The sequence below is a fragment of the Ciconia boyciana genome, chromosome 9 (genome assembly GCF_034638445.1).
Source record: "Ciconia boyciana chromosome 9, ASM3463844v1, whole genome shotgun sequence".
Taxonomy (NCBI): Eukaryota; Metazoa; Chordata; class Aves; order Ciconiiformes; family Ciconiidae; genus Ciconia; species Ciconia boyciana.
The window spans coordinates 29,789,558-29,807,702 of record NC_132942.1 but is presented as its reverse complement, the minus strand read 5'-3'; the positions used below and the strand labels follow the sequence as shown (position 1 = coordinate 29,807,702).

The 18,145-nt window shown below is 37.7% G+C and overlaps 1 protein-coding gene across 4 annotated transcripts in view; it reads left to right on the top strand.

The window, feature by feature from the left end:
* The first annotated feature begins 237 nt into the window (after window positions 1-237).
* The window catches only part of CYLD (CYLD lysine 63 deubiquitinase), a 31,862-nt gene continuing 13,954 nt past the window's right edge, over window positions 238-18,145 (top strand). For 3 of the 4 annotated variants that reach the window (XM_072872237.1, XM_072872236.1, XM_072872235.1), the window contains exons 1-12: window positions 238-406; window positions 4,814-5,474; window positions 6,167-6,469; window positions 7,361-7,466; window positions 8,540-8,638; window positions 9,764-9,880; window positions 11,526-11,893; window positions 13,410-13,575; window positions 14,415-14,556; window positions 15,106-15,228; window positions 16,533-16,624; window positions 17,751-17,817. In XM_072872237.1, coding sequence (XP_072728338.1) covers window positions 4,968-5,474; window positions 6,167-6,469; window positions 7,361-7,466; window positions 8,540-8,638; window positions 9,764-9,880; window positions 11,526-11,893; window positions 13,410-13,575; window positions 14,415-14,556; window positions 15,106-15,228; window positions 16,533-16,624; window positions 17,751-17,817 — 2,090 coding nt within the window. In that variant the 5' untranslated portion in view covers window positions 238-406; window positions 4,814-4,967. The remainder of the gene's footprint in view (window positions 407-4,813; window positions 5,475-6,166; window positions 6,470-7,360; window positions 7,467-8,539; window positions 8,639-9,763; window positions 9,881-11,525; window positions 11,894-13,409; window positions 13,576-14,414; window positions 14,557-15,105; window positions 15,229-16,532; window positions 16,625-17,750; window positions 17,818-18,145) is intronic. The other variant, XM_072872238.1, reaches the window with a different exon arrangement.

Sequence of the window (18,145 nt, the reverse complement as noted above, 5' to 3'; positions counted from 1 at the left end):
TCCCGCCTTCGGGCTCTGGGCGGCCAATCACCGCCCTCAAGGGGGAGCGTTCCGCCAACCGCTCCTTTCTGACCTCCCCGCCCCCTCCTCTGCCGCTCATACAATCTTGATGGAGTGGAAACCCCCGAATCGCCTCGTCACCTGGCGGCGCTCTTCGCCAATAGCGCTACGAAGCGGTGGCACCGGCGCTCTGTGATTGGCTGTGAGGGAGGCCGGAGGACAAGAGGGCGGGCCCGCCGGGGCAGCAGGGAGCGTTTCGCCGTCCGGAGCGTTGGGCTGCTGCGACGACGATGAGGGAGAGGGCAGCGGGCCGTGCCGCTGCGCCGGCCGCTGCGGGGCTGTGAGCCGGTGCTGGGAAAGTCCCGCGGGCGGCGGGGCGCCGAGGCCCGGGGCTGGGGATGAAGAGGTGAGCGAGGGAGGGGTCGCGGGGGCCGGGCGCTGCCGCGGGACGTTGCTCGTCGCCGTCAGGTAGGGGTGAGGCGGCGGCGCGGGCCGGCCCCACCGCCCCGAGCCGCTCTCCTCGGCCGTTTCCGTGGCCGGTGGCCCCGTGCTGGAGGCGCGGCGATCGCTGCGGGCCAGGCGGTGGGGCCTGGCTGCGGTGGCCGCCCGGCGGCGGGGCGAGGCCCAGCGGCAGGGCCGGGCCGGGCTGGCTCGGGGGTGGCGGTAGCTCCCGTCGGGGCTGTGCGGGGGCGCCGAGCTTGGGCCCTGCGGTGCGTTTCCGATAGTTCCGCGTTAAGCCCTGGGCAGCCCCTTGCTCTGACTTAAAAAGTGTTTCGGGGCTTTCCTTCCCTGTCCTGCTCATAACCGCCCAGAGAGGTAGAGAAAATTCTCAAAATGGGGGGGGATTAATTATTCTCAAAAACTTAGCCTTGCATCGAGCCTTGTGACTTGCAAGTACATTTGAGGTTGCATCTTACCTTGCTAGGTGATAAACAGGTCCATCGTCACTCTTGCCATTAAACACTCGGTTACTGAACAAAGTTAAATATGATTTGGTTTTCATTTTAAAATCTGAACATATGCATTTCTTTTTATTGAGTGGACTTGCATATCATGTTGACAGAACGGTTGTCTGCGGAACAGCAATGACGGTGTTATTGGTGTTTACTTGCCAAAACTAGTAATGTCAGAGTATTCTCATAGTTGATAATGATTTTTGTTCTTCCTGTAAAGCAGAATATTTGTATCAAATTTATAACACCTAACTAAATTTAGTGGAGTTTTTCAGCTGCGTTTTCTTTTAGAAATCATGTTACCAGTATGAACTTATTTGTATCAGACAATATTTCAGCAGCTATTTTGAATAACAATTTCTATTTTTTCCACTCATGGCTTGTATTGCAGTCGTGTAATTCTGTGTATATTGAGCTGCAACTAAATTCACTTGCTCCTAGTTTTAACCTTCCTTTGAAAATGATTTTTGGACTGTTGAAGAACATAAATTTGCATCTCAGCTGTTTAAAATTTGGTATTTAAAGTGAAAGTTCTGTAAGAAACTGTACAATTTATTTTACTCTCTTCATTTTATAATCTGAATCAGAGCTACAGACTTATGTGTTCATGCTGAAACCTGATAGCTGATTCAAACATCTCTGTATAGTTCATCAAAGGCTACTGCAGGGTAGAAACAAAGTTCTCATATTTCAGAGCAACCTTTTTGTGATGAGATGTCTCTAGTGACAACAGTGACTCAAGACAGGGGAGAAAAAGGAAGTTAGGGAAGCTTTGAATTTAGGTGGCTTATTATGGCCTACCTCTGACATTTTTATAAAGTTGTTTTTTTTCCAAAGTCTGTAGTGTTGCAGTCATAACTGTGTTTTGCCTGGTGCTTCCCAAAATCCTTTGAGCATGAAAATAATTCAGGTAGTAGGTGGAGTAGAAGTACGCAGTTGAACAGGCTCTGACACTTAAACATCCGTGGTGAGGGTCAAATACTCTCTGGTACACACAAAGTTTTGTAGTTGCTGGTATGTTGTGCAGTGTAATGATGACTCGTTGCTAAGCATAATTTGTTTGGTTCCCAAGTTAATTCATACTGAGGGCTAATAGTTTATGCTGGTCTTAGTCCGGTATGTGCGTGCTTTTTGCTCAGCAAGTATACTTTACTTGCAGAATAATCAATTCCATAGAAAATGGCTGTAAAAAAAAAATCTTAAAATCAGTGGTTTATGTACCTATATTTCTAATATATTGCTAGAACTTAACATCCTTTTTAGCAAGCTTTTCTGTGCTGTTAAAATATGAAATTATCATTTTTATTATTCTAAAAGAAGGGGATTTGGTTTTTAGAGCTGCATATTTTCTTTGGCAGGGGACAGTGGTGATAAGTTTTTAAAGGAAGGCATTTTATATAGTGATAATAAACTTTTTCATAATGGAAAACCTTTTGGTACTGTATTCAGTGGCTTAATAACATCGCTGTGGGTGACTAGAACTTTGAAAGACTGACCATGCACCATGTAAAGTTATCATTATATAATCTACATGCAGCTGTTAACATGTTTTCACACTGAATTCTTTACTGCTAAACATGTGAAGATTATGTAATATTGCAGCAATGGACCTGCAAGCAGGGTATACTTATTATAAAAGTAGATATGAGAAATAATATTTTTAATAAAAATTAAAAGTTACTTTTTTTAAGCTCTTGAACAGACTTCTCTGATAATATATTGTTTCTATACATACTTACTAAAATGATTTATTTCTAAAAGTGAAATAGGAAAGGTCATGATCCCTGTAACATCAGAGATACTTGGTTGCAGTGTGTTGGGGTTGATTCACTTTGTGCAATGGCTCGCAAAAAGGAAAATTAAGTAAGTGCATCAGCCTTTGAAAGCTGAGAACATAAAATGGAACTATGACGAGCAAGACAGTATCTATTTTTTTCCCAGTGTCTGGAAAAAGTAAGGGGAGGGAACTAGACAGAACTTGGATGGAACTCTATTTTAATATCTGAGTGGACTTATAAAAACTAATGGTCATTTAATCATGTTTCCTTTGGGGGGAGGAAAAAAAAAGATCCTGTTGCGTTCTTCATCAGTTCCTGTATAAAACATCATTATTTCAATCTGATACTGATATCGGACTTTTTTGTTAATCATTAACAAACATTAAAGCCCATTTATCTGTATCACATGAAAATGAAGAAAAATAACTTGAAAACAGCTTGACAGTCTACCAGACTTTGTCTCAGTGAGGTCTGAAACTGTCCAGATTCTGTCCCTCAGATGTTAATTACTTTGCAGATGGAAACACTTTAAACCACATAATTCCTGTGAGCTGCTGCAGCAGCGGTGTCAAAGTGTGATGATGACATTGACACCCACGTGTAACATCTGTGAAGATGAGAAGCATGCTGTATTCAGTTTGAATGGCTGTATGGTACAAGAGCCTCACTAGGAGGCTCAGCAAGTCAGTGCAGAAATGTGTGAATTCGTAGTAACTGAAAGATGCTACTTTGCATAAATTTCAGGTCCTCTGTGGTTGTTATTACTTTTCTTTGAGGGAAAGAGTTTTGTTAAATACTCTTTTTGTTTAAAAACAGATGATGAAAATAATGACAGTACTACTGGATTCCATTGCTTTCTCATAGCTTCTGAAGCTGGGGTCAGACTGAGTAGGAGAAATAGCAATAGATTTTGTGGTATTTGAATGCCATCAGAGAAAAGATCCGGAGGAATAGGGTAGCAAGAGGAGGCACAAGGACAAAGAGTATTTGCTTTTATTTACTGAAGTTAAATCCACAAATAATCATTGAGGTTTTCCTTTAACTGAGTGCAAACTGTGGCATCACAGATTAATAACAAGAAAATTTACATGACAGTATATTCTTAACTTGTATGCTACCCTTTTCTGTCATCTTTAGAAGAAGAACAAATCCTGTTCAGGTACTGCAGATCTTTCTTCATGTATCCAGTATCATCTAAACTGTAGACATATGTGCGTGTGTATGTATTTTACTTTTGTATCTGCTACCACGAGCAATGAAGTATTTTCAAATTGTTCCTGTTTAGTTTATTGATTGTGAACTATAATTCTTAGGATGAAGTTTAACTAAGGTGTTTTCTTCCACGTATTTTAATAACTGAAAGTGATATATTTCCTACTTTGTCGAAGTGAATGATCTTCCTAAAATGATAAAAAGAAAAGCTTCCAGGTTTTTCTTCAGAATTGCATGTTGCAATGCTGGCACAACTTGTTTTTCATATATTGTTTATTGCTTACTGGAACTGTCCATTTCTATTATTTAAAGAAATGGCTATTATAAATTACTAAAGTTTCCATTTTCTGTTGCTCTATTACATTGACACAATTTTCTGCTTCACTAAATGAAAAATGTTATGCCGGATGACAGATGCAGTATGCTTTGTCAGAGATAAGTTGTCACTAAGCACGGGAAAAGATCTTCGTGGTGGAAGGATTCCATCAAATACTGTTTGTAAACTTGAGCAACATATTTATTCTTGTTCATCTGAAATTAAGATTTCTTTTTCCTTTCACTTATGTGTGTTTTCTGCATTTCATTACACTTTTTCCATAGGGCCTTGCTTCAAGGAACTAGGGAAGGAAAGGAAATACACAGCAATAACAAGTAGAAATGTGTATGTCCGTGATCAACAGTACTATGACTGTTTCAAGACTATGTTCATGGTCTCAGATTTTGCTGAACTATTTTACTCTGTAGGAGGAGTGGGGCTGGTCACAGATTTAAATGATTTTCTGTTGTTTTACTTAAGACTATCTGTAGTTCCCCAATTTAATTTTGCCTTTTTTAAAATTTTCTCTCTTTTTTTTTTTTTTTAAATTCTAGGCTTTCTGCTCTGGGTTTGGTTCTCTGCAAAATGAATATTGCATTCTTTCACGAAGGTTGGACCCTCCAGTAGAATTTGTCAAGATCAGTGAACATAATTCAACAGCTTATTTTTCTTGGGGACTTCTGTGCAGCTTTTAAAGTTTTAATCACAATGAATTCGGGCTTGTGGAGTCAAGAAAAAGCAAGTTCATCCTATTGGGAAGAGCGGATCTTTTACTTGCTTCTCCAAGAATGCAGTGTCATAGACAAGCAGACTCAAAAGCTTTTGAAAGTGCCCAAAGGTAGCATTGGGCAGTTTTTTCAAGACCGTTCTTCTGTGGGACACTCCAGAAATATTCCTTGTAAAGGCAAGAAGCTGCAGATTGGATTAAAGATTCTGGAACAACCTCATGCAATCCTGTTTGTGGATGAGAAGGATGTTATAGAAATAAATGAAAAACTAGCTGAGTTGCTTTTGGCCATTACTAACTGTGAGGAAAGATACAGTCTGTTTAAAAGCAAAAGCAGGTTAACTAAAGGCATCCAAATAGATGTTGGCTCACCTGTTAGAGTACAGCTGAGATCAGGAGATGATAAATTTCCTGGAGTTGTTCGCTTCAGAGGACCCTTATTGCAAGAAAGGTCCCTAACAGGGATATACTTTGGAGTAGAGTTGCTGGTAAGTTTCTTGCTAAGGGGGAGCATCATATGTATTTTATAAGATGAGGTAAAAATCTTCTCTTTAAAGAGGCAGTCATCATACATTTTTTTTTTTCTAGAAGCATCATTACCCCTAAAAATTCTGTAACCTTCAGTCTTCTCATAAGTATTGTTATTAAATACCTGTGAACTCACCATATCACATCAGCCTTGGATATTACTTGTTAAGTGAAGCTTGGTGAGGTGCATGGGCTGGCAAAAAGACTTGCATATACGCTGACTCTTCCAGCCTAGAAAAATTTAATTACTTACATCCCCGTCATGGCAAATATCTGACTCTCAAATTTCTGTTGAGTACTTTGTTTTTCCCTACATGTGTCAGGATACAATCCATAAATGCAGGCTTGGATTTTAGCGCTGCTGGTTTCGTACAACCCTATAAGTCAAATGGCAACTAGTTAAGATAGAGAATGTTGCTGTTGTGTGCTCCTAGTGAGAAACTAGTGAGATAGTGTGTATATTTGCCACATTCTGGCAATAGAATTCTCCCAATATAATGATAGTTCATCAGGCAAATTCTTAGTGCAGTTTCTCCAAAACACAGGATTGTGTTACTGCTTTTGTAGTAGTCTGCTTTTGCACAAAATACACTGTTTTGGTTTTTTTTCCCCCTTTTTTTTTCCTCCCTCTTCTTCCTCCTCCAACACTTAGGAAGAAGGTCGTGGTCAGGGCTTTACTGATGGACAGTACCAAGGCAAGCAGCTTTTCAGATGTGATGAGGATTGTGGGGTTTTTGTGGCTTTGGACAAACTGGAGCTGGTGGAAGATGATGACAATGAACTGGAAAGTGACTATGCAGCCCCAGTTGACGCAATGCAGGTAGAACTTCCTCCTCTGGAGATCAACTCCAGGGTTTCTCTGAAGATAGGAGAGAGTATAGAGTATGGGACAGTTATATTCTGTGATGTCTTACCAGGAAACGAAAGTTTAGGATACGTTGTTGGAGTGGACATGGTAAGAAAATAATCTGACTTTAATAACTTTTGCATGTGTGTTAGCTAGTAAATTACATGCAATATAGAAGAAGAAGCATTATCCACAAGCTACTTCAGCGGAGGCTGACCTAAAATGGGAAATAAACGCTTGTGTTCAAAGATGCCCTTTGGTGGTAATTGTTTTTTGGTATCAGGTAAATGGTATCCTATTTGATGCTAAACAGTTCAGGCGAAATATTCTGATTACTCTTGAGGAGCCTCCACTGAGCTACTTGCAGTGTTAGATGTCAGTCTTGAAGTGATAGAGTTGAGTGTTTGTCTTGTGAGACTGGCTTTGTTCTGCCTTTTAAAAAAGTAGGCTGGATGCCTTTTCCTTTGTTAGCTATTTTTAAAAGCTTTTTTCGTGTAACTTTGGTTTGTTTGACTTTATTCTACCTTAGAAATACTGACTTTTAAGTACAAGAGTTGATCTTTCAAGAAAATGTGAAGCTTGTCATTAAAAATTATTTCTAGCAACTTGAATTTTTTAAAATGAACAGCTTTCAAATTTTTGATAGTTAAAGGATGTTTTGGTTTTGTTTTTGTAAATCAGGTGCTTCCATTTTCTTGACTGCAGTAGCTGTTGTCTAACAATGCACTGGAATTGTTCTAACTTGTTTATAAACAATGGATTTTCGTAGAGGAATGCTTGTTAAAATAGGAAATATCTCTCGAACAATTTTTAAGTTTGCATTTGTCTTCAAAGACTGTAGTGTTTGACTGTTCTAAATACAGAGTTTGTTACAGGAAAAAGCAGATGTTGTCAAACCTTTCATTTTCCTACTTTTTACGTTCCTAAAGACATATGTGCATATTCTGTACGATTTAAATCTTCTCTTGGGATACATGTAGTATGTTTTTCTATTTTTAGGATAATCCTATCGGAAACTGGGATGGAAGATATAATGGAATACAGCTGTGCAGTTTTGCAAGTGTTGAAAGTACACTTCTTTTGCATATCAATGATGTTATTCCAGGTATGCTCTGCTTTCTTAACCAGAAGGCAGACGTTGATAACATCTCAACCTAGGCACAGTTAATATGATTAAAACAATACCGCGGAATTAATATCTTAAATTCACTTTAATTATTTCAACCTTCTGTGTTATACTTCTCTTCACTTTCCTACTCCTTTTGGTTGCAGTCTCACTGCAAAGTAGAAAAGGTTTAATATTGAGCAAAATTCATGTCAAATTGTATAGGATTTACAATACTATACAGTTGTATAGTATTCATGAATATGTGAGTGTCTGTAGCGGGAATCTTTTTATTGAATGTTGTTCAATTTATGCCAGGAGTTTAAATAGCTTGGTTCAGAAAGCTGTTCTTCCTGTGCTTGAAATGTATTGATAGTATTATTTATGCATTCTGTGAGTAAATCCTTGAAAATTTATAGCAAGACTGTGGAAAAATTCATTATCCACAGTAATTCACTGAATAGTGTTAACTTGTAACCACTACCATCCCCTGATTACTTTTCTCAAGGAAGAAAAAAGTTTCATGTAAAACTTTTGTTTGTGCTCTATCTGAAGACAGGTACTAATGAGCGTGCAGCGTCTAGATTGTAACCGTTGCCCTCTCTTCAGTTCGACTGACTTTTCTTATGTTCACCTACTACGTGTTGGTTCAGTTGAGATGCATGTTTTTGCACGAATTCTCCTCTCTTCTCTGGAGAATTCATGGGGACTTCTCCATTTTTGGGAAAAGAGCATTTGCTGTAGATATGTTGGTAGAAAACAAAGTTTAGAATTTCATGCATCTGTTTCCCGTAATGGAAGCATGCACGTACATTGAAGAACGTGAAGTCAATCTATTTGGTATGTTCAAGAAATAATGGTAGACTTCAGAGTAAAGTAATTGCTGATGTGACAGAAGCAAATCCTATACACATAAAATGTTGGTTATGTGCCAAACAAGGTTTTGCTCCACTCAGTTTTAAAACTTACAATGCCAGATCTTGGTTCAGTTACGTTTTGAGTTGAACTTCTCTGTGATATAGTAAAAGTACAGAAAAGGAAAGCTAATATTCTCTTCATATACCATGTCTTAGAGACCGTGTCACAGGACAGGAGACCTCCCAAGCTTGCCTATACCTCAAGAGGTGGTGGTGACAAAAGCTTGTTCAATCATAGTAAGCCAAAGGCTACAGGTACGTATGGGAAGTGATTTTCTTTACCTATGTAAGATTACAGACTTCTGTTGCTTGGGAAAAAGTGTTGCCTTGCATTTTCTATCACTTCATTTATTACTTTAGTTACATATCAAGTTAAATTTCTCTGGAGTATTAGTATGAATTTATTTAATCATAGTAAAGATGGTAGACAGTTTCGGTTAAGACTGCTCAAAATACCTTCGCTTTCATGAAAAACAGTTTGAGGTTTAGCAAAAATTCAAGAGCACGTTACCTAGTTGGTCTAGTATAACCAGTTCAGGGCTGCATTCTGTTCTTCTGAAAATGTGGTGTGTGTTTGGGTTTTTTTTTATTTAACTTTCTAATAAATGTAGTTTGCTGTTGTCTTCCTTCTGCAGGACTAGAAACTTCCAAATTTTTAGCCCAGGAGCAGATCTACTTAATATGTTAATTTTGCTGTGATTCAAAATCAAAACTGAATTTCCCAAAATACAAACTTCTTTTGACTCTGGTTTTGGTCAGCTCTCAAAATCTTCCCAGTGAAAAAAACCTGGAAGGGAAATAATTTTTTTTTTTTTTAAGGCAGAAATCAAAATTCAGTGTCTCTTGAGTTTACTAGTGGCTATTTTGGGTTGTAGAATACTAATGACAGTATATTCTGTAAGCTTTTATTCTACCTGGCATTGGATGCTGGCAGAGATGGTCTTCTCTGAAGTAACTGTGGCTGTATGTTGGCACAAGTTATAGCTGTGTGGAATCGGATCGGTAATTTATTTGCCTAGTCTGAATTTTTTTTGGTTTAAAAACAAAGAAAAAATACCTGCTGTACACTGTATCTCAAATGCTTTCTTATATCCATAATTTATAGTAACGAAAAATTTGCACTTGAAGGGTATTTTCTGTCTTCTTTTCAGGTTGGTGACTTGAAATTTCAGCTTAGAGGATTAAGTTGGTTTGGGATAAACTGCTACCTTGTTACAAGCTTAGAATTGTGTTAGCTTTGATGGGAGAGTTTGCTGCTTTGTGGAAAGGCAGTTATGTCTTCTTCAAAGTACAGTAACAAATTTATGCTATGAAATAAGAGCGTAGCTAACCTTTTGTAAATAGAGATTAATCTCTTCAGTAAAACATGTTGTTTTCCAGGATCTACCTCTGAACCTGGAAATAGAAACAGGTCTGAAGTCTTCTACACTTTAAATGGCTCATCAGTTGACTCTCAGCCTCAAACGAAAACAAAACCCCCATGGTATATTGATGAAGGTAAAGAGAGATGATAGCCTTTCATGTAGGCATACACTTTATTTAAAAAACAAAACAAAACTAGAGTGTATTGATGTTCTTCAAATAAAACAAGTATGAGTTTAAATTTAAAACAGTTGGAGTATGTTGTCTTAGTGGTAGACATACTATATCATAAAAAGCATCTTGGAACCCCCATGAGAATATACTCTGTCTTAATTGACAGACCTGTTGTTTTATCCTGCATATAGGAGATTACATTCTTGGCAACGTATGCGCAGCTCTGTGGGAATGCGTATGTCTTGCAGGCAAAATAAAAGCTGAGGCTTGGAAGGAAGATGTGAAGATATTCCTTGTAGCCAAGTAGATAGAGTAGTTTTATTTTGCCTGTCTTTTTTGTAGCTAATGTTACAGATCTAAGAAAACTGTAATATTCTGCTATGCCAGCTAATCAGTCTGGAACTGGGGGGGGGGGGAATAATCTGACTAAGCATACATGTTTTTTCAGTATTTTTTAAAGTTACCTCCGTAAACTCTCTCTGAATTCTTACAAGTATGGGTGCACATACCCAAAGGATCAGTATATCTTGATTTGCTTCTAGATCTAATTATTTATTTTTATTTTTTTTTCTGGTCAACTTTTCTAAAGTGTGACTGGCTGGCTTAGTGACTGAAGGTGTAAATACTAAACTAATAATGTTAATTTACAATGGAAACCTATAGCAGTAGTAGCCCCTGAATTCTATGAACTGTAAAAGAAAAGGGGTTAAAATTGTTCTTGGTTGCCTAACAGATGTTGTTACAACAGCTTGGAACTCTGTTTAAAAATTAATTTATTATAGTATTTAAAGTAAACAAGGTAAATATCCTATCTAGAAAGGACTATGGAAGTAAAGGATTAAATTTTTTTTTGACATCAACTTCAGTTAATAAAACAGCATGGGGAGAAGAGGTGGTGAAGAGGCTCTGTGAATACCAATTGTGTATTAGAGACCATGTAGAGAGATGAGAGAAGATACAGAACACTTGTGCTATTACATCTAGTTGTGATCTCATTTATCAAGCACTGCATTAGTCATGACTTATTTAAATCCTTTATTCTTTATAGACACTGATAGATTCCTTGTGTTAGAACGAAAGTATATTGTGATAGAGCCAGGGGAATAAACACTTTTCCATTTGCAAATCATGTCTGCAAACAATTACTCATCTCTGTATAAGCTGTGAACCAAATCCTTTCCTCAGTCACACTGATCAATGAGTTCTTCCTAGTTCTGCCCATTACAGTCATAATCCTTGGGGCTGTTAACTTGTATTCAAACACAAATTCCAATATGGGGGTAAAAAAAAAAGTTTTCAGTCTAAACTTTCTTGTAGTTTCTGGCTAACATCTCCTTTCTCTGTGCTGTTCATTTCTTTTGGTTGTGGTAAAAGTGGTAGGGCTACAGCAGTGTCTCCTCACCCAGTTCTGTCTCTCCAGTGTTGCCAGGTGACAAACATCTTCCTATGTGTCCCCAGCTGTTAGTGCTTCCTATGCAGGACACCTGTTAAATCAGGTGTGGCTGCAGATACACTTCATTGGTTTGATAGCCAAGTTGTTCCTTTTGTTAGATGGGGGAAAAAAAACCCCAACATTTACTAACATCTTGGTTTTGATTTTTAACAGTTGCTGAAGACCCTGCAAAATCACTTACTGATTCATCTCCTGGATTTGGGCATTCTTCACCACCTTTAACAAACTCTGTGTCTACAGAAAACAGATTTCACTCCCTCCCTTTTAGCTTGACAAAAACATCAACTACTAATGGTACTATTGGACATAGTCCTCTCTCTTTATCCGTTCAGTCAGTCATTGGTGATGTAAATACTACGGCTAATCAGGAGAGCCCATCAACAGCAGGCCCAGTCGGGAACTCACATGGTCTTGAAGCAGGTTCCTTGGCTGAAGTTAAAGAAAATCCTCCTTTCTATGGAGTCATCCGCTGGATTGGCCAGCCCCCTGGAGTAAACGAAGTATTAGCTGGATTGGAACTGGTAAATATAAATTGTAGTTCATATTAATATTATTTACATGTTACTGGTTTTGTTTCTGAGAGTTGGTACCTGTATACTTTGCAAAAAGCAGTCTCTCTGGAGGAATTTGTCCAAACAGGTTGCCATGTGATCTCCTTATAACATAGCTGAATTCTTAGATGAGTTCTGACTTTTGTGGCTGCCCTAGACCTGACTCTGTTAATAGGCTCTGAGATGTCTTTGTGTCACAATGGGTAATTGAATTTGTAGGACTGGTCACTTACTTTCAAGGAGTGCCCTTCGCTTACATCATGGACATTTTAATTGAAAAAAGCTGACCATAGTTAAAGGTTCTTTGAAATGCAGATTTACAGAAAATGCCCTGGCTGCAAGAGTCTTTACTGAATATCAGCTTTTTGTTTGTTGGTTTTTTTGCATACCAGCAAACAGGCAGTGTCAGAGTTATGACTGTGAGAGTCGTAACACTGGTGTTGATAATCGGTGGTAGTGATATTGTTGATTTGACAGCCGTGTGCTTTATGTGTTCCTATGGGCCCTTTGTGAATTCACAGTTGCCGCAAACATGAATTGCTGTTATGTACCAACATTTACTTTGTGGCAGCTGCTGCCAAGGCTGTGATTGGCTATCAGTTAAATTAATGTGTACGCAGTTAGGGAGATGGGGTTCTTTATTTTGGGGTAGCGTTCAATAAAACCTCAGATAAAGCGGTGTACGATTACGTAAAGCAACAAACATCTTTAGCAAAGTAGGTGAGAATGTGACTGGAATTTTAGCTGTTACAAAAAATCCTGATGCTTGTGGGTTTTTTGGGTGAAGCTCAAGCTATAGTTTCCCCCAGGTGTTCTGAGACTGCATCCTTGGATGCTTTGTGTTAAACTGGGGTCTTGGACTTGCCTGTCATGCATTTCTGCATTAAAACCTAGTAATTGTTAGCAAGCAGACAATATACCTTAAATCCTGTTATCAAAGATAAATAATGATAACAGGTTATTTTTCATACCTAGTTTGTGTTGTCTTTCCTTGATGTACACTTGATGTGTTCTGAAGCAGCTATTTTTCTTGTGCAGGCCAGAGTCATGCTGGAAGTATTTACACTTCCCAATGCTTAGTGATTTTAATTGAGTTTTAAAAGGTGCTCGGTAGTGCATGTGTACTCTTTCTAACTACAGAAAGAATCTGGAGTGACTAGCTAGCTTAGTTAAGTTCCTAATGTTGACTAGGTTTAATTCTCGATTTCCTCTCCCACCTCCCCCATGCTGCTTCTGATGGAATTTTTGTTTTATTTTGGATGGAGTGAAAGTTTAAGCATGAAGGAAAAAAGTGCAACTCTTAATTTCCTCAATAAATCCAGTTAAAGAACACCTCAGCTGAAGCTTTGTATACTAAAATGCAGGAACATTGTGTATCAAGCTTCAGAGTACCTGAAGGGTGACTTATGGGTAGATATTTTATCAAGTGGCGTACTGCAGAATTCTAGAAATAAGAAAAATAGTGAATTCTCACTTGAATTTTCAGGAAGATGAATGTGCAGGTTGTACAGATGGAACATTTAAAGGAACTCGATACTTCACTTGTGCTCCGAAGAAAGCTCTTTTTGTTAAACTCAAAAGCTGCAGGCCAGATTCCAGGTTTGCCTCACTACAGCCCGTTTCCAACCAGATTGAACGCTGCAACTCTCTAGGTACTGAGCTTCTGCTTATTACTTATTTATCAGCTAGGAACTGACCTGGGTTTTAGTTTCATTTATTCCTGCAACATGTTCTTTATATTGAACATTTGAAAATCTGTACAGGTATTACTTAAATGAGATTAATGAATAGAAGATCAGTCTGTACAGAACATAATGCTTCTATGAATTATTTTTTTATGCTTTAAAACAATAAAATGTTCATATATTTAAATACATTTCATAAAATGAAGGGATTTTTTGTTATGCTGTACATTCTTTATTTTAGAAGTTGTAAAGCAATCTTGCTGAAAATGGTATTTGCAACTCCAGCATTATGTCATTGCATTGTCAGAAATAAAGATAGTTATTTTTCTATAATGTAATTTTTTTTTTTTTTTCCTAAATATGAACATTGAAAAGCATGTATTTTTATGGTGGAAGTTAGTGGTGAAAAACTCAAAATTTTTTTTTTTTTTCCTAACTTCAAATATTTTAGATTTCTTGGGTCATGTTGTATTGGCTGGGACAACAGCAAAGAAAAAAGTGTCTGGTACTTGTAAGATAGTGTGAACAGGGCATTTATAATGAGAAGAGAACTTCATTCCTACTGGATGAAACTAATTCAGTGCTGCAGGCTTTCTGAAGCACTCTAGTATGCATTGTCAGTGGAATGCAAGGCCTTTTTCACTCTCTGGAAGACAGTGAGTCTCAGCTATAATAAAATGCTATTCTAATCCAGAGAAGGAATGCTTACACTAAGGCAGCAATTTAGCTATAAAACATTAATAGGAAAATCTCCAGGGGGATAAAATTTGAGACTTTAAAGTGTCTTTTGAAAAAAAAAATTTCAGCCTTTGGAGGTTACTTAAGTGAAGTGGTAGAAGAAAACACTCCTCCAAAAATGGAAAAAGAAGGTTTAGAGACAATGATTGGAAAGAAGAAAGGTATCCAGGGTCATTACAACTCCTGTTACTTAGACTCCACCTTATTCTGGTAAGTTCATAATTTGTATAGTGGCATCCCATGCTAGAAATGCAGAACACATGATCTTTGTTGTAATGACTGTCTGTCTGTATTACTGTGCAGCTTACAAAGTCACGTGCTGCAATCTTCGACACGTTACAATGCTCTTTCAATTTGAACAAGTTCTGCAGCATTCGCTGCATAACACGAAGTGCTAATCATGTCCAAATTGTACTGGCCTTTATGTATCTATACTCTTTTTGACTGTAAATGGTTGAAGGATGAAAGAGTACACAGGCCGGGGGGTGGAGGGAGGGAAATATCTCTTATAACTTATTTGCAGAATCCTGCCTTGGCAACTGGTGGTGTACTCTGCTGCAGAAAGGATACTGGGTTAGAGTGGACTTTTACTATTTAGTACAGCTGTGTTATCCTCTGTCCATAATTATGTCTTTTTGAGTTTTAGTTCTTTAATTCTTCCTGTGGCTTTGCTTGGTTTGTCTTAATGTTGCTCAGGCATCTGAATGGTTGTATCTTCCAGAATCCAAACAATCTTCCTTTTTCTTTTTTTCTTTGTAGCCTGTTTTCTTTTAGCTCTGTTTTGGACACTGTGTTACTCAGACCTAAAGAAAAGAATGATGTAGAGTATTATAGTGAGACTCAAGAGCTGTTGCGGACAGAGATTGTGAATCCTCTGAGAATGTAAGTAAAGACATGAACTGGTCTCTAGTCTAATATAAATTTTATACTAACTAGATCCGGCTGTGTATGCATTCCTACTGCAAACCTGAAAAGTTTGGCTAGCTGCTGGTGCCAGTCTGGTTTTTTTGGGGCTTTTTTGAGTATTTTTACTTGTTCTTCATAGTAAATTTAATCAGTGCTAACTGGAAATAGTTATTAATTGTTTGGTCATAAAATATTTTCACTAATCTCTATTTGGAAATGCGATCAGCGTAAAGCTGTATATAGGTATGAATACAAAAGCATTGATAAATACAAGTTATGTTTGTTCACAGCAGTTGTATTTACATGTTTTTAATGCTGCTGTTCTTGACAAGAAAAGTATTTGGGTTATCTTATGCGGAGTTTCACAATTTGATAGATTTGGCAGGGCTTTAAAAGTTCATTAATTTTTACATGTGGTCTGCAAGTGGTCAAAATGCTTTTAAGAAAGAACTTAACATGAGCTTTGTAATTTCTTAGGCACAATGAACAAAGGAAATATGGCAAAAATCTGCATGAAAAGTTCTTTGTCTTTAGCTTAATTTTTTTTAAACATGCAAATACAGTTGTAGTTCTGAAATTCTGTGGGCTGTCACTGAACAATTTATCAGAAAGTTTTACTTTTGATTCCTGGAATAAAATGATGGCTTCTGAACCCTTGTTCTTGTAAGGGTGTGTGTACTTTGCCTGATGTGTTCCAGGGTTCTGTGGTTGTCGTGGTTTAGCCAGGACAGTGGTGTAGGTAGTAGGATACACACCAAGTAGCAGAAATCTCAAATGGCTGAGAAGACAGGAAGACTTACTTCTCCTACCTTTCTACCATGCTTAAAACTTTCTTTGCACTTTTGGAAAAGATTGAATGCTCAAAACTTCAGCTTAGGTCAGCAATACAGTTCTGTAACTCTTTCTCAAATATTTAATTTTTTTTTTTATTAACAACTCCCACAGTGTTGTTATGTGACATTCTGAAAATGATGTATTAAGCAGTGTAAGTTAGAGTGAAAACAAATCAAAAGTAATTGACTGACAAATCAGAAAACAGTTATCCTGGTAAGTTAATGTTTAAAAAGAGCTCTTAAAGGTTATGCAGGAACATTGGGCACTGCACTAAATTTATGCTGCATTAGAAAAACTAGAAGTCAGATGGAATATGAGGAGTCAATACTGTATACAGTTAAAGAAGGATCAGAGAGCCTCTATTTCAGCATTTAAGAGGGTTTTTTTTCTGCTTCTCTGACTTGATCACAAACTAGTTAATAACTTATTAAACCCATTTATCTTAGATATGGATATGTATGTGCTACAAAAATAATGAAACTGAGGAAAATACTTGAAAAAGTTGAGGCTGCATCAGGATTCACTTCAGAGGAAAAAGGTAACTTGGGGAGGTTTTCCTTTCTTTGAGATTTGTAAGAATCATAATATGAAGGAACTGAAATACCTTGCTATATAACTATACCAGAACAAAACACACAAATATTTCTCTGTAGCAGTCAAATCTCTACCAGAGATTTGAGTGACCATTGGGTAATAATAAGGTCTTATCTGCTTCCTTGGGTCTGTAAGGAACCCCAGCTGAACAGTTTCTGCTGTAACAGTCTTTCACTGACTAGATTTCTTTTCTTGCCTTCCTGTGCCTGTGTAACTCCCTTCTAGCAGTTAGGGGAGATATAAGGTGCTCCCTCAGAAATGAAGACTGTGATAACACTGGGGTCTCTGTCCTCTTTCAGAATGTTACTTTAGTCCCTTAGGAATAATCTTTCCACTACAACATTTCATTGTCACAATGGTTATGTAGTATTTTAAGAAATAAAATGTGTAAATCATGTTAGAAAAATCAATTCCCAACCTTTTGATCTTCTGCTACATATAATGATAAATTTTCATTATATTATGTAGCTGTTTCATTTTTGTTTGGGGGAACACTACTTTCTTTGTAAATGCTAAATGTTGAAAACCAATATTTATTGCAGTTAGTGGCAGGAAGAGAAATGTATCAGAAAACTCTCAGTGTTGGGGGAGAATAGACCTCTGGGAAGCTAGTGTGGCTGCATTCTTGACTAGAGAACTTGGTCTCTAGTTTAGATGAACTTTGTACTATTGTGTGGTTTTTATGTGAGTGTTACTGTCACTATTCCTCACTGCTTCTCTGCAGTTTCACTGTTTTCTTTTGAAATCTTTTATTTCTCCTGAAGAAGTTGTATGGTGCCAAATGATTCCTCTGAAATACAGAGCATCTTTTTGATCTTTACTGGAAAGCTTTGTTACCCTGTTGAGCCTGTGTCTTTTATTAAGGCCATTTGACACCAAGAGTAAATAGAGGTTTGTGTCATGAAAATGTTCATGGTTTGTCATAATCTTACTATATTAATAAAGCTGTAAAAATGAACCTTTACTTTTTTCCTATTAAAATTTTGAAAACTTACATTATTCAAGACTGATTTTAAATGAATCTCATTTTGCATACTAACAAGACTTTTTTTTTTCCTCCCCTCCCCCAGATCCAGAAGAATTTTTGAATATTTTATTTCACCATATTCTAAGAGTTGAGCCACTGTTGAAAATAAGGTGAATCTTTTTTCTTTGTTGAACTCATCTGTTTGTAGAGGCTGATGAGGAGAGGGTATCTGCTGCCTTTCAAATTGAGATGGCTCTTAGAGCACCTTTGACTTGTGATTCATATTTCTAATAAGATCAATATAATAAAGTTATATTGACAAATTTGACACCATTTCCTGCCTTTTTTGGTAGGTGGGTTTTGCCCCACTGGTCTCTTGTTGCAAAAGTTCATGAACATAGTTTCATGAGAACTGGACAAAGATCTCCTGCCCTAGTGCGGTCTACTTGAGAACCTTACCGTCTTCCTGTTAGTTATGCTGGAGAAGGGCTGCTGTAA